We start from the raw sequence: 16879 nt of genomic DNA on the forward strand, positions 1-16879 counted from the left end.
TTGATCCTCAAACAAAACTCAAGAAAAGCCTGAGTGGTGAAGATTGCACCATTTTCCTCTGCTGGTTGCCTGCTCAAGACCTGGGCAGACTGCACCACATTAGCAGCTGTTTCTCCTGCTGCTTTTCCTGTTTTCACCTTTGCAGTGCCTATATAGCTAAGGTGGGTCTTGGCAGTGCTTCTCCTCCCAACATGCTTTCCTTGTCCTGCCCCTAGAGCAAGGGAGTTATTCAAACAAGCAGACACATGCACTCTGCTTGCTTATCCTCCACAACCAGCCCAAAGGAAGAAGTTCATATGTAGAGCAGCAGCAGCAGGAGACTGGCTCCAACTATCAGAAACCATCCCACATCTTTGACTGGAAGGCGCTGTGGGTAAATGGGTGTTAGGTAGTTTGCCTGTTCAGGATGGGGTTGCATTGCCTCTAGTTTGCTACCAAGCCAGGTTAAAGCGCCTGTCATTAACGTATGGAGCCTTAAGCAACTTGGGAACCATTTACCTGAGAGAACGTTTCCTCTTATATATAGACCTATCTGATTATTAAGACCTTTAGAAGAGGCCCTGCTAGTTGTGCCATAAGCTAGAGAACTCAACTGTGTGGCAGCAAAGAAATGGGCCTTCTCATGATTACTATTTTACTATGTTTAGAGAAGTTTTTAATGTTTGATGTTTTATCGTGTTTTAAATATTCTGTTGGGAGCTATTATTATTATTATTATTTTGCAAAACATTTGGATACAATCACTATAAGGAGGAAGGAAAGGGCACACTGGGGAAGGTGGTGTTTGTCTGTGGAAGAGGACATACAATCTGATAAGCTAGAAATCACAAAAGAGGAAGGCTTCTCTACCAAATCATTGTGGGTGAAGATAGTATAGATGTAAATATTGTTGAAGCTATCCTATTCAATATATATATGTAAATGGACAATTGCTTAGAAAATCCAACATGGCCACATTTGATGAGGGGATTGGTAAAAATAAAAATAAATATATATATTGCATACCACTCTGAGATCCTCGGATGAAAGGTGGTATAGAAAATTTGTTGTTATCATAATTATCAAGTTGAAAAGGAAAGTCAATAGGGTCGGATTTCTCCAAAATCCTTATGAGTTGTTTAAAACCACAAAATTAGATACCACAGATCAAGAAAAGGTACGACCAGGGCTAATAGGGTGCCTGTGCCATTAACGAGCAGCATAAAAGAAGCCATTAGAGACAAGAAAACTTCCTTTAGAAAATGGAAGTCTTGTTGAAATGTGGAAATGAACGGGAACACAAATTTTGGCAAAATAAATACAAGCAGATAATAAGGGATGCCGAAAGATAATTAAGGAGCACATTGCTAAAAACATGAAGACCACCAACCAATAAATATTTAAACACATTAGTATCAAGAGACCAGCTAGGAAGGCAGTTGGACCTTTGGATGACAACAGAGTTAAAGGTGTATTGAAGTAGGATAAGGAGATTGTGAAGAGAATAAATTAATTATATGCATCTATCTTCACAGTGGAAGATATAGGGCAGATCCCTGTGCTGAAATTAACTTTCACAGTGTGAGGAACTGCGGCAAATAGTAGAGACAAAAGACAAAGTGTGAGGTATTATTGACAAAATTTTAAAAAATGACAGGTTGCCAGGTCTGGATGGCTGCCACCCAAGAGTTCTTAAAGAACTCAAATGTGAAATCGCTGACCCGCTAACAAAAAGCCAGAGAAAAGCACTGTCAAAGACAAATTACCAAGCATAGTAGAACCAGTGGGGCTTCTATAAGGGTAAGTCCTGTCTCTCTAACCTGTAATTTTTTTTAAGAGTGTCAACAGACATATGATAGAGGTGATCCAGCTGACATGTATTTCGACTTTTAAAAAGCTTTTGATGCAAGATCACACCAAGGATTGCTGAATAGGCTTTAGCAGTCATGGGATAAGAGAAGTCCTCTGGTTAAGAAACAGGAAACAAAGTAGGAATAAATGGACAGTTCTCACAATGAAGGGATGTAGAAAGTGGAGTTCCTCAAGCATCAATATTGTGACCTGTCCTTTTTAACTTGTTCATAAATCATTTAGTTAGGGGTATGCAGTGAGGCAGCGAAGTTTGCTCATGATATGAAATTGTTCCGGGTGGCAATAACAAAAAGGAGCTGTGAAGGATCTCTCCAAACTGAGTTGAATGGGCAGTAAAATGGCAAATGCAATTCAATGTATGCAAGCGTAAAGTGATGCATGTAGGGGCAAAAAGAATATCAATTTCACATATATGCTCATAGGGCCTGAAGTGGCAGTGACTGACCAGGAGTGAGACCTTTGGGTTGTAGCGGATAGTTGTTTACTCTGTTTCTTAGCTAGCTGGGAGAAGTGAAGGTAAAAGATAATGAGTGCCCTAAAGGATAGAGGATTTTAAAAAAATAAAAATTCCTGTATTCCTTACCTGCAAGTTAAAGAGATCTTGGATAACTTAGGCAAACAAAAGCAGATGATGTTAAAGCCTTTTCTTAGCCCTACTTTCAGATTGGCATACTTCTCTAATATGCAAGTGTGATGCTATACATCCAACAGAAATTTAAGGAAGGAGTAAGGACTTGTTTTAATTGCGCAAATAGTCTCCATTATTTCTATCATCCCATATATAAATTTTGTAACTTAATGAACCTTGACCAAAGTCAAGTGGCTACATGTTTGCATACAAAAGTCAAAAGGTGCATTAAGCAGAATTCCTAACTTATGAAGAAAACATGGAACTCAGAATGAACATGCAAGAACGGATTATTTACCCTGGAACCCAGCCAGTGGCTTCAGTTATATGCATCTGTGTGACCATGGCTGATGCTGTGGTGTAGGGACACCCAATGAGAACACTTCCCGAATTGGTCAGTCTTTGTGGTGTGCTTATAATCTATGGAAATTAGAGAAAGAACAAATTAAACTCTGCAAAGTAAACCTGAACACAGAAACAGTAAAATACATCTTATATGGAGCTTAAACCAGAATACAGTGGTACCTCAGGTTACAGACGCTTCAGGTTACAGACTCCGCTAACCCAAAAATAGTATCTCGGGTTAAGAACTTTGCTTCAGGATGAGAACAGAAATCGCGCGGTGGCAACAGTGGGGGGGCCCCATTAGCTAAAGTGGTGCTTCAGGTTAAGAACTGTTTCAGGTTAAGAATGGACCTCTGGAACAAATTAAGTACGTAACCAGAGGTACCACTGTATAAACATTTCTGTTTCTTATTGTGTTTGTTGCATTCCGATTATATGTAGTAGTTCCTCAATTTAAAAAAAAGAATGAGATGAAACAACCAGGTCCTCAGTCCATGCAATGAACTGTGAAAGTGGTTGATCCTCAAACAAAACTCAAGAAAAGCCTGAGTGGTGAAGATTGCACCATTTTCCTCTGCTGGTTGCCTGCTCAAGACCTGGGCAGACTGCACCACATTAGCAGCTGTTTCTCCTGCTGCTTTTCCTGTTTTCATCTTTGCAGTGCTCTGGTGCCATGGCGGCAGCGGAAGGTCCATTAGCTAAAGTGGTACCTCAGGTTAAGAACAGTTTCAGGTTAAGAACGGACTTCCAGAACGAATTACGTTCTTAACTTGAGGTACCACTGTATCAGTATCTATCCTCAGAAATACACAATGAAAGTGTGGAAGTGTACAATTTTCAGAATTGGGACTGTGCTAAGAGATTAATGATGCTGGGATAAACTCTTAATATTTAGAATCAGAGTTGGAAGAGATCTAAAAAATCATGTTGAAGGAATAAAGCCTCTCCAAAGCAATCTATTCCACTGTCAAACAGAACATACCAGCAAGAGGTTACTCCTAAGTTTTAGCCTAAATCCTTTTGATACAATTGATTTGGGTATTGCCCTCTGTAAAACAAATTACAATATCATGCATGTGTGAGTCATTCAAATATTTGAAGATGGTCATTATATCGCCTTTAAGAGTTTCCTCACAGGACATGGTCTCCAGCTCTTTCACTCTTGTCACTCTCCTCTGGACATGTTCCAGTTTGTCATTATCCTTCTTAAACTGACATATCAAGAATACAGAGTGGTACCATTACTTCCAATGACCTGGACGCTATATGTCTGTTGATGCAACCTAGAATTGCATTAGTCCTGTTAGCTGCTGCACTGCACTGCACTGCACTGCACTGCACTGCTGACTTATTTCATAGTTTAAACAGGAAGTCTACATTTTCCATGCATCTCTATTCCATATCAAATGGTCTATAAACACAGCATGACTTTTCAGTGTTGGCTACACCCTTAAGAAACTTTTGCAACAAAGTCAGCATGATGTCAGCCAGATGCTGTCCTATTGAGAGGCCACCTTCTCTTTGTTGAACTGCCAATCAAAACACACACAAATCCCTGATAGTAGAAGATGCTCTGTCCTATTGACTTGGGAAACTGAATTCTTCTTAACCATAATATGGGTTGTAACAATATCTTTCTACTTCCCAAGAGTAAATGTTACAATAAATGTTGCCAAGATTATAATAAAAACATTAAGAATGCAGTTCTTATTCACTTTACAGTGAATTAAAAATATATTTTAAAAATTTGTTAGTAGAAGAATGCTTTACTTGAGTAGAAGGAATGAATTAGCAAGATCGAATGTGGAGGTGGTGGAGCAGAATCCTACCATCAGGCCCTAAGCCCAACACATGTTCAATTCAAAATCTGTACAGAGTTCAGATCCTCCACACCTGGCCTGAAATAGCTAAGCAGGGTTAGGTAAGACAGGAAGATAACAATTCACTTCCTTGCAATTTTTCTTAACGATGAAAACACAAAATTGTGTAATAACCTGATTTTTCTTTGTGAGCCTGTTCAAACAATGGTTGCCTCCTGGAGGCAAAGTATTGTCTAAACAAGCCAAATTTGAGAATGTAGAGTTCTTTCACATGAGTGGCATTCACAGCATTTATGGGGGGGAATTATGTATACTGATGGTTTAAGATAAGGAGATTAGATCATTCTGTATGGCAACATATTTTCAACCGAGAAAAACAAAGAATATAAAACCCCAAACATAACAGAATTAGGCATGCATATAAACTTATGCTAAGCTACAAGTAACCGTATGAAGCATATTTATGGGCCTGGCTGCATAAAGGTTTTTGTGGGGCCAGAGTTCAGCAGCAATCTTGAAAGATGAAAAATAAACAATATTCAGCGATATGCCATTAAGTCTCATCTGAGTATCATCCACTTAGTTATTAACATAGGCCTGTACAAACTGGAATTCTAGGATTTAAAAGCTCTTCAGTATGAGACAGTTAAGGCTTAACAAATTCACTAATGCATAAAACAGTATGAAACTTATATGGTGCCCATCTTAACTTCCATGCCATGAAAGAAGTAAATATATTCTGGTCTAATGTTGTAATCATAACTCAAAGCAAAATTTTTAAGCAGCAAAACTCAAGCCTTCATCAGATTACACTTAAGTTTTGTTAGTTTGGCAGATCCTCCATGCCAAATGTCATTCTAATAGGGAGTACGTCCTTTTGATTTTCAAGCTGAAACACAACATGCTTCAACTATGAAGCCACTTCTGCAGCTCTACAATACTATGCAGAGTTGCAAATGTACACACCCTGGTCTTGCAGACACACATCTATGAATAGTTCAGAAATGAACATATTAACACACCCTTACATTGGTATATTATACAGCTGTTGTCACAAATCATGCCCCTTTAAACCATGGCTCAGAAGTGCTAATAATATTTTAACAAAAAACTCTAGTGTTTATGCCTGCAAACAGCACACAAAGCTTTCCCATTTCAAGACTAAATATTATTGATTGAAATATTAAATATTTGGTATTACAGTACTAACTATACCATCACTACAGTCTGTGTCAAGCAATAGACTACGGACTAAGAACGCTACACTTTGTATTTTATTTGAATACAAGAATAGAGGTTAGTTTCTAGTTGCGGTATTGTTTAATTCTACTCTACTGCCATCTACTGTAAAAATTTTAAAAATGCAGACTATAGGGTTCATTGCTTGAAAGGGCTCACCCAAAAACCAGAACAAAAGTAGACAAAACCATTTTGAACTTCACCCTCTGTTTGAGCCAGGCAATGCCAGCTTACTATAAAACCAGTGCAGATGTAACACCCCCAATCTTCTAACTGTGCTCAGAAGATTGGGAGCATGCCACTTACAAGCTCTCTTTCTCCCATGCTGGGCTATGATAATTTTAAATGAAAATAAGAGAGGAACTGGCACATGAGGAGAAGTATACAAGTCCTCTGTAACTCAATGAAATATACTATTGGTGCCCAACACACCCCTTACAACACATTTTGCTGCAGGCCTCAAAAATGGCTGCACTATGGAGAAGAGGACGACGACTCCACAACTATTGGTGAATGACTGAGATAAAAGAGAGGCAGAGAAGTCACAAAAATGTACACATTATGTTGCAGGTCTCTCCCCTGTCCCTGCACCAGTTACATTGAACAGAACAGTCATCAATAAAGCAGCAGCTTTTTCATACTAATAGGATTCCCCAAGATGCAAAAGATACCGTATTTTTCGTCCCATAGGACGCACCTAGTTTTTTGGGGGGGAAATAAAGGGGGGGAAATTCCCTTTATTTGGCCCCCAAAACCAGGTTGGGGAATCCAAACCAGGTTGGGGAACAGCGGGATGGTGGCGCTGCGCCTCCCCGCTTCCCCCCGAGCTTGTGGGGCTGCCCAATGTCTGCCCGACATCCGCTCCGGGAAGCAGGCTGCAGGTGTATTCCGGAAGTGCCGGGCGCTCTGCTTTCAGCGCGCCAGGAAGCAGGCTGCGGATGTGTTCCCAAAGCGCCGGGCGCTCTGCTTTCAGCGTGTCCCATGCTCCAGGAAGCAGGCTGCTATCCGCAGCCTAGGGAGCCCTGCAGGAACTCCCGTGGGCTCCCCAGGCTTGCTGATAGCTTCCTGAAGCCTGGAGAGCTTCAGCGAAAGCCTGCATTCGCCCCATAGGACGCACACAGATTTCCTCTTCATTTTTGGAGGGGGGAAAGTGTGTCCTATAGGGCGAAAAATACGGTATACCAAAACAGCCCAACAAGGACATCTTGAGTTTTTATGCTTACAAAATGGGGAGAGGGTAACAGAAGCAGAGGATGGAAGTCTGAGTCTTAAGACTAATTCCAAGTTAGGAAAGTAGATAGAAACTAACCTACAGTCCTACATTGATGAATCAGATAGGGCAGACCTAGCTAGTGGGGGGGGGGAGGAATATCTCATTAACAAAAAATGTAGTCTTGGCTTTCAATTTCCCAAGCAAACAAAAAACAGTTGTGAAGATGGAAATCCAGCAGTGGTGTGGGGGCTATCCATTACATGGCACTGAGTGTCTCATGTTGTGTTAGTAGTAGATAGATCAGTTAATGTGGCAGCCCAGTGTGTGGCATCTGTGAAAAGGCAAATTCAATGTTAGAGATCACTAGGAATATGACTGAAAATAAGTCTATCAATGTCATATGCTTTCATATTAATCTATGCTGTCATACCACTTGAAATACTGTGTACAGATCTGGGTGACATGCCTCAACCTCGTAGAACTAGAAATGGGCAACTAAGATGATCAAGGGCTGAAGCTAGACCCCTATCAAGAACTGCTATAATGTCTGGGCCTTTTTAGTTAAAAAAATGGCAAGTGAGGGGTGGAGATGTGTAAGATTATGCATGGTGTGCAGAAAGTGGGTGGGTAAGTTTTTCTCCTTATCACATAAGTCTAGAACACAGGGTCTTCCAATGAAGCTGACTAATGCAAGGTGCTTCAGAAGCCCAGCATATCTGGAGGGATGAGACCCTCTCCCTCCTCTTCAGAAATAGCAGTCTTTTGATACTGTACCAGAGTTCATAGTTTAATGCCACTAAATTTTCAGTTGAATATGTATTATTCAAAGACAAGATAGCTGCAGCTGCCTTCAAAGTTTCCTATTATCGCGTAACATTTTAGGTTTTAAAACTGGCATTCAAGGTCACTAGTATAAAATTATATGCTGAAAACAAGATGTACCTTTCAGCAGAACTCAAAACTTTGACTATGTAACATGAAAGACCTATTTTCCCTCCGTTGTCCAGTAAGGGAACAACAATTAACAAACCGAACCTATTTAGTTTTGACATGGCCTAATGATTATTGGCTTGAGGTGGTGGTCTTTTACAATGGTGGCGTTAGTGTTACAGAACACAGACCTTGCTAAACACCAAGATGCCCCATCTGTATTGGCATCCTGTATATTTTGAAACTGCACCTGCTTACAGAGGCATTTCCTTGATATTTTGACCCAAGCCTTCTGTTTTAATGTGATTATTTTATTATGTATTTTAATTGTGGATGTTTTTATTTTAATGCTGTGTGATTGGTTTTTATATATGTAAACAACTTAGAAGCCTATTTTGGCATTGATATAAATTGTATATAAATTAAAAATAATTTCAACTTTTTCTCCTGCAATTTACCATTCAGGAATGCCTTTGTATGTTTTGGTAACCTAAATATCACTGTAAACTCAGGGCTAAGATGACAAGTATTAAAAAAGGAGGATATAATAATTTTCTGCACCATACTGCACATTCAGGAGCTATAAACTCCAAATTAGCTGCCAGTTGCAGCTGGACAACTCTTGCAGTTCACTGCAAAGACAGGATCTGGATTAAGTGAAGTTCTTAACCAAATCCATCAAAGTGTTTTGAGCCTCAGTCAGAGATGCACAAACCTGAACAGCCAACCATAGTACATATTAGCTTATATCTTTTCTCCATGCCACACCACAACTGTTGTAAAAGCTAGCAACTTGCACTTTTATGGGCTTTATTTGCTAAGAATGTCTGGTCTAAAAAATTGCCAATTCCATCTGCTAGGATGATTCACTGATTGAGGGAGTTCCTGTGCATTCTTGGATAACAAAAGGAAATCTTGATTTATTGCCCGATCAGATCTTTAAGAATTATGGACAGCATGCATGATCACCACATTTTTTCTTTAAAATAAATGCTTAAGCATAGTAGCATATTTAGTGATTTAGGTTAGATGACAAAGGACTATGAACTAAGGAGTATGACAATCAAACTGCAGAAAAGTAGCCTTTAAGTTGCCCAACAATAGTCAGAGTGGAAGTGACAGCATAAAATGCATTTAACATATTATTGCATAACAAACTTCAAATATTAGCAAGTTCTACTACACAATGCAGTTTTATAGAGACAGGTGCTAAAAAATCTGCTAGTGACATGCTGGTTCTACTACCAAAAGATAAAATAATCTGGTAATAGACTGGAAATTGCAGGGGAGACATGGATCAATATTTTGTGCTATACAGAAAGAAGTGTTCAGTGGAATAAAAAAAGTCATGTGTATTATTTCTTTGCTCTTGTTTCTACAAGTGGAACTATACCAATTAACTTTATTTGTTAAAAGCCAGATTTTTGCCAAGAATCAAGCATACAATGGACATTTGTTTACACTAAGCAAGGAAACTATTGCAAGGGAGTAGCAGGAAATATTGTGTAACTGTTTCTCAGTTTAACCACTAAGTGCAACTGCACAACAAGCTTAGTATCATTCCAGAACATCAGCAGAACTGCATTTATTAATAGCAGTCATACCAGTGCTTTCAAAATAGTGTTTCAACATGGCATGCCTAGAAATCAATGTTTCATTAAGCACCAATTATGATGTTCTCTATTCAGAATCCTAAACTTTTACTAGCAACTAATGCTTACAACTAGTTTTTTTTAATAAACCAAACATTATTCATAATAAAGAGTACTGGTACGCTGTCAGTTGGAAAGGAAATCTGGCATGAGTTTCTACAGTGCAATGCTGTGAAAGAAAAACAGTACTTACCATTTGGGGTTCAACATTCACATTTATTGGTGCAAATGTTTTTGGCAAACTCTTAGATGGTGAGTTGATGGTATACACTGGTAGTGCAATTATGGAAATATTTTCTAAAAAAGGAAAACCATCAGTATTATTTCTACAGAGAAAACAGTATGCCTATGGAAACAAATTTGCCATGTAACCATGCAAGTAACAACGCTGTTAAGGAAACAGGCACATTGCAAGAAATGAGAAAGGCATTGTGTATTTTTAATTTAAATCCCAGTTTTCCCTCAAGGAGTACAGAAAGTAAGTTTACCCTCACAACTCTGTGAGGCAGGTGAGGAAGATATAGGGACTTGCCCTAGACCACCTAGTGAGCTTTGCAGCTGAGCAGAGGAGCAATTGTTTTCACACATTCAAACTCAATGTTAGCTATTGATTCATAACACTGGTTCAAAAAAACCCAAAGACAATGAGCACTGCCTCATGGAACTCAGTGGCTCTAGAAATGTGAAGTAGCATGTTCCTAACATGACTACCATTTTCTAAGGAATGAACAAAGACTAAAAGATTAAACAACCCCTGTCTGCAGGCTCACAATCTAATTGAAATGAATTGTGAGGGAAGAGGAAAACAAACATAAGAAAAGGATTCTTTCTGGCAGTGATAGGTGGTGCTTATATTCTTCATTTGTTGCAGACCACCTGAGGCAGGAGTATACTCATGCATTCATAATTATTGGGAGTTTCCACTCATGCCAGCTCCATCTGTTCTGGCAGACCTTTGGTTCAGTCCCTAATGTTTGAGAATACAAGGGCAAGGAGATTCACATTATCTGAACACAATTTCTTTTCCTCCCATTCAAGACATAAAGGCACAAAGGAACAGGCACAACTTTAGGAAACCTCTGTGTTTGAAAACTTAAATATTCTTATCATTTTCAAAGATCTCACACAGAACAATAATCACTGCATTTCACATCTTACCCATTCAAAGCAAATACCCTAATGAAAAGTAAAGGTAGACTTCTCTTTCAAAGGAGAGCATTAAGAGTGCCCAGTACCCAGTTTTACCTATAATCAGGGCAAAGTTACTTTCACACTTATGGGAGCAAAACAATGTTGTTTCAGTAATAGGCAAGCTTAAACAGAGAGTTACACTGCAACATAAACAATTTCAGTACAAAACATACCTTCCTCAAAACCCAACTTATCTTGGCACAATCACCAATTATCTGATCAGGGCTGTGTATGTGCAATTTCAACAAGTAGACTGAAGAAATGAAGCACAGCAATGCCCATCTGAACTTATGATTTGTCATCCAATTAGGAGTCAATGTATACTGTATGTATATTTCCTAGTTGGATTGGGAGGGGAGAAGTGATTTAAAAATATGAGCTATTTGGCTAACATACTATGAAATTATTCCTCTGATAAAAATAAAAAAACTCAGGAAGTCATAATGAAATGTAAAGAGCAATTTGGTGAGACGTTCTAATTTTAATTCTATTGATTGCTATCTGACCAGAATATATTTCTCCTGACCTTATTTTAACAGACCCTTCTTAGTTCCAGTATGGGGAAAAGGCAGATATAAATATAATAACAATAATAGATCTCACTTGAAGTTTTACAGCAATTCTGCTCTGATTGCAATAGAATATTCAATGTTCTTTAGTCTTAGCAAAACATAACTAATGTATCATACTTGGAACTCTGCAAACCAGTCTGTTGACTAAGCGTGTGTAGCGTACATATCATATTAAACAGTATCTCTCTTGAAGACAGTTGCAGCAGTAGTTAAAAATTGGATCTGTTTACCTTTCACAGGCTTTCTATGCTTGTCCTTGTTACTTCACTATTTAGAAAGGGTATGTAATCCATTGTAGGAGACAGTTCTTTAGTTGTTGATTCTTTGTTCGCTATTCTGATATGAGGTCAATTCTTTATTTAGGTTACCAGTCTTTTGCCATGAAATTACCAGAAGGTCATAAATTCAATATAACATGATCCCAGTATGTCAAGCAGAAGCACCTGGTTTAAGAGAAGTTTGATTGGTGAACACAAATGTCTTCAATAAATGCTGAAAGCCATGTTTTCTATAGAATGTTAAACCAACACCACACATGGTATTATTATGAATAGATTTTCCATTTTACCCTAATGAAGGACACACACTCGCTGACCACTTTGCCTTTGAATCTAAGATTTATTTAATCAGTTGGTACAGGCCTCACTACAAACCTTCTGTAATAGTATTTGTAAGAGGAAAGTAATTGTATGCAGACATTATTCCGATATAAAATCTCATCCAAAATTTAGACCTAACAGTTCCCCAGTATCTAGATGTTCCTTGTGAGCTATAAAAAGGAAGCTTTACTCCCTAGCCAGGCAGCAGTTAACCTGTAACATCAGACCATAGGGAAACAGAAAGTCATGGAAACACTATCACCTCCCAGAGCTATCTCCAGAAATCCTCATGAAGTATAGACAAGAAGCAGGCGTGAAAAACAACAAGCACTGAAAGAATGAATAAAAGCAAAAAGTCAAAAAACTAAAGGGAGAAAAACCAATCTTATGTCTTAAAGCCTACGTCAGAACTCCTAAAAGTGTACCAAAAAAGAGAGAGAAATGAGCATGGGATGAATAGTTTGATGAAGGATGCAGAAGGGGAGGGGGTAGGAATCTGATTAAATGCAACTGTTTAAGGAATGCATACAGACCAGAGTAACTCAAAGGAATCACCCACTATATCTTTAAAAAGATGAGAGCCTAATTTTTTTTCAGTTTTCAGTTGTCTGAGAAACTAGTTCACAGAACAAGAACACAAACAGCATAGTTTAATATATATATTTGAATTCTATTATGTTAGTAAATAATAATGACCTGCAGGGAAAACAAAAACACTTCTTCATTAAAAATAATTTGTGTGTAAAAATAATAATAAAGACACATAGTTCAATTACAATCTATGCCTAAAGGTTGTAGCATCAGAATGGAGGAGAGAATGCAGGGCTACCAGATCCGTCTGTATGAGAATACAGGACCATACCCAGGACTTGTGCCCAGGGAGATAGGCAGCAGCTGTGCGGCGTAGCTGATCCTTTCACCTCTCATGCACCTGGTGAATTTTATAATATAAGTTGTTTTGTTAATAGTGTTTTATAGAAGGTGGCTGTTTTACTGATGATTTGTTAATTTTATTTTTATTTGTTAATTATTTAATATGATTTATGTTGTAATTGTGATGTTCTACTATGTTGTTATTTATTGTATGTAAGCCGCTTTTTGACTCATGTGAGTGGAAAGTGGCAATGAAATAGAATGAATGAATGAATGGTGAGGCTCTCCACCTCTTCCTTTCCTAGAGTAAGGCTGGGAGGGAGGAGGACCTTGCTGCTGCTCGAGTAGCAGCAAAAGCAAAAAAGGAGAAAAGCTGACGCAGCTAAACTGGGGCATGCCACTGTAGCAGGACCCCCCCCCCAATCATTCTGTTTGTATAAACTTCACACACACACACCACATTTCTGTTATAAATTCATAGAAAATCAACCATACATCGGATTTGCACTGTTCCATTTTTATTTTACTCCATATGACAAGAACTAACAAAGGGGGGTGACTTAGTCCTGGTCAGCCATAATCCCTTCACTGTCTCAGCACATAACACAGGAGCCCTGCCCATGCCAACCCTGATGATCCCAGACAGAAGACAATCAAGATCACAAAGAACTTGCATATGGGAGTGGATTCAACATGGACTGAAACAAAGGACACTGATCAGATCTTCCCTCAGGGGGCAGGAAACTGCAAAATCCCCTTTGTCTCCTGAAGTGACTCAGGGGGAGGGGGGTAGGGAGGAACCAGCCAGGTGAGGGTTACCACCAACTCCTCCCTCAGCCCCTCCTTTCTGTAATGTATGCCTCCCCCAACCCCTCCTTTCTGTAATGTATGCCTCCCCCAACCCCTCCTTTCTGTAATGTATGCCTCCCCCAACCCCTCCTTTCTGTAATGTATGCATGATGTTTCTGGGGGTGGGCTAGACCTAGAGGAGGGGAATTTCAAAAGTTTTTATAAGACCTTGCACACTATTCTTCTGGGTCTTTCCTCTCTCCTGCACGTGAGGGGAATACCCTGTTGCAACAGTTCAATAAAGGCCAAGCCTACAGGCTGCTGTTTTGCTCCAAGTTATCCTGGTTGGTGTCTTTGTTTTGTCCAAGGGAGCCCTCGGATTTTTCCTGTAACACCACCATCACCATGAAGGAGAGATGAAGTAGCAGAGGCAGGAGAGGAAGGCAATGGTAATACCATACTATGTGATATGCACTGTACCTCCTAGGAACAGCCCTGGAAGGATACAATACTTTCTAGCAATAGAAGTTACAGCATACCAAAATTAAAATAAGAAACTATCCAAGTTTAAGGGCTCTTGACTACTGGCACAAACCTCTGATAAATTATCTTATTCGCATACTTTACCGTATGCCATTTAACTGTTCCTCTATTATTTTCTTAAAGACAACCACCACCTAAGTTACTACCTTTCATAGGAATGTCCACGACTATTGATTTTACTCAAGTCCCTAAAATCAGACAGTCAGCATTTTATTTGAGAAGCAACAAAATTCATCTGTGTTTTTAAGTTTTCAAGTCCAGATACAAAACTTTAAAAGGAGTATTAATCTGTTATAAATTATGCGATTTATAAATTATCTGATATTTTGTTTAGAAATGCAGATCAAAAATATATCCTGAAAGTAAATGCATTTCTAATAAACAAAAGAAGTAATCCTAAACTTTTTAGTGATTTTAACAATATAAATTTTAAGTCAATAAATTAAGATTTATGCACCAACTACACAGAAGCCTCTAAGTGACTTATAGAAGAACAGATAGAAATATTTTGAAATATAAAGAATTCAGTTATAAAAACCACTGGAAACCCCCTTTCCTTTATAAACAATTGGAATAAAGGAAAAGCCCCCAGGGCAAATGTCTTAACATTTTAACAGTGGAAGAAGTCTGCCTTAACTGCTTATCATAGTGGACAGTGAACATGACTCAATTGGCAGAACATGAGCATGTGACCTTCTGTAATAAGAAAGGTGGGAGGTCCTCTCGATTTTTGGACTCCTTACACAGATCTATTTGTTTAAACATCTGAACACAGCCATCCCTCCCTCCCTCTTGTTTGCACAGACCACATATTGATATATTACAGTTTAGTTTGTACTGTATTTCAATTAAAAAAAACTATTAATAAAGAAAGGAAAGTCACAATTCACATAATAAATAACACTAAAAGCCATTACTACTGTTAGAATCAATAAAAATGGAGGTAAAAAGATTGCAGTGTGTATGCCAGGTGAGCCCTTATGTGGGGCCTGGGGGGGATGCCACTAAAAAGGCCTTCTCTATACTGCTTTTGGTGCCTGCCACAAATTGTTTTGTTATAACAAGTCTACCAAGGCATCTGATTTAAGTAAGTTTTAAAATGAGTAATTTGGGGTGAAGTCAACATAGCGCATTTCTGTTACCTGCTGCAACAATCTCCCCTCTCCTCCCACCACACACAATTCTGGGAGATATTCCGGCCCTCCAGAGTGTATTTGGGGGAAGCATACAGGAGAGGTAGTCTCACTGTGCTGGTTGAAGTCTCTGAACTGGCTTCCACTAACATTAATAGGGTAGTTGAATTCACTCCTTTATTTCATTTTTTAATTTTTATATGTAACTTGCTTTTAATGTTCATTTTTAATTGGTATTTTAATGAATATTTCAGATTGCCTAATGCAACCTGCTTAGAGGTCCTTTGCTCTAGCAAGTGATATACAGATTTTGTTAAATAACCACACTTTTTAAAAGCTAATTGTTTTGCAAGCAGTCTTATTTGTTTTTATAATCATAAATACTAAAGTTGTTGATATGGCTTTTGCTGCTCTAATGAAGTTAATACTTTTAAAATACTTAAACACTACTTCTCAATGTTTGACTCAATTCTTTTTAAACTGATCAAATGTCCAAACTAATTTATGAAACTGAAATTGATACATAATTACAATTAATTGCAAAGTTGTTTTAATTCAAAATGTTTTAATCATTCAATCATGCTTAAATTTAAGAAGGCCTACTTGCATATTCAAGCTTTGTATAAGAAAAGGCATGCTCTTCGAAACAGAAAGCATTGAAGATTTACTCAAATTTTACATGTATCAAGGATTATTTTCAGTGACTGGCACACTAAACCCATCTCCTATTAATGCTCATTTCTTGTCAATAATGTAAAACAGCACAATATTAGTTCCAGCCTAATAGTGCCACCCACACTGTCTTGGAATAAACTATAAGGCAACTGGTGTGTCATGAGCCAACAATATTCAACCTAGGTCAGTGCTAATATTTTTGAAGCACAAATTAGCCAAGTCCACCAAACCAGTTAAAATTAAGATACTTCTTCCAATTGCTTCTTCCAAACCTCCTTTTAAACACACACTGTGTGCTGGCAGTGTTTTACTATGCTCACTTTCCCCTCAATGAAAAATCTTAAATTGTCAAATGTTTTATTAAATTTAAAATAAAAAAATTAAGGCATAACTATTTTGAGAGGTTTTTACATAGTGCCATACCCAGCAGTTTTTATTTACAATAACTGATTTAGCCCACATTATTAAGATGCAGATGACATATGCTAATTCTGAATCTCTAAGTGACAAACTATAGTAACTTCACCCCTCCCCCAGAATACTGCTCTTTTCCTGTGTAAACTTTCAGGAATGATTTATTGAGCACATTATGGTCAACTCTTAAAACTGCTACTAAAGGTAAAAAGTATCCAGTGCGTTAGGTAAAAATACTTACCCAGGAAGACAGAAACCAAAACGATATATTCCCTGGACTAAGGAAGCATGCCTTTTACTGCAGTACCAAGTCTCCAGTCTTTGTTACTATTCAGAGGAAACTTGAGATGGTGCCAGACATGAGCAGTCAAATGCAGAAGCACTCCATTTACAAGTGGATATCTAGAATAGC

The 16879-nt window shown here is 38.3% G+C and overlaps 1 protein-coding gene across 6 annotated transcripts in view; it reads right to left on the reverse strand.

Moving 5' to 3' along the window:
• The window catches only part of TFDP2 (transcription factor Dp-2), a 43919-nt gene that overhangs the window by 22612 nt on the left and 4428 nt on the right, over window positions 1-16879 (reverse strand). For 3 of the 6 annotated variants that reach the window (XR_014564258.1, XR_014564259.1, XM_083739043.1), the window contains exons 4-7: window positions 16709-16869; window positions 11672-11884; window positions 9872-9975; window positions 2778-2899 (exon numbers count right to left, since the gene is read on the reverse strand). Coding sequence is in view for 4 of the 6 variants with exons in the window: in XM_083739043.1 (XP_083595169.1) it covers window positions 2778-2899; window positions 9872-9874 (125 nt within the window). In the remaining 2 variants the exon portion in view is untranslated. Of the gene's footprint in view, window positions 1-2777; window positions 2900-9871; window positions 9976-11671; window positions 13314-14097; window positions 16870-16879 lie in introns of all 6 variants that reach the window. The other 3 variants (XM_083739044.1, XM_083739045.1, XM_083739046.1) reach the window with 3 other exon arrangements.

This window comes from Podarcis gaigeae, assembly GCF_964106915.1.
Source record: "Podarcis gaigeae genome assembly, chromosome: 5".
Taxonomy (NCBI): Eukaryota; Metazoa; Chordata; class Lepidosauria; order Squamata; family Lacertidae; genus Podarcis; species Podarcis gaigeae.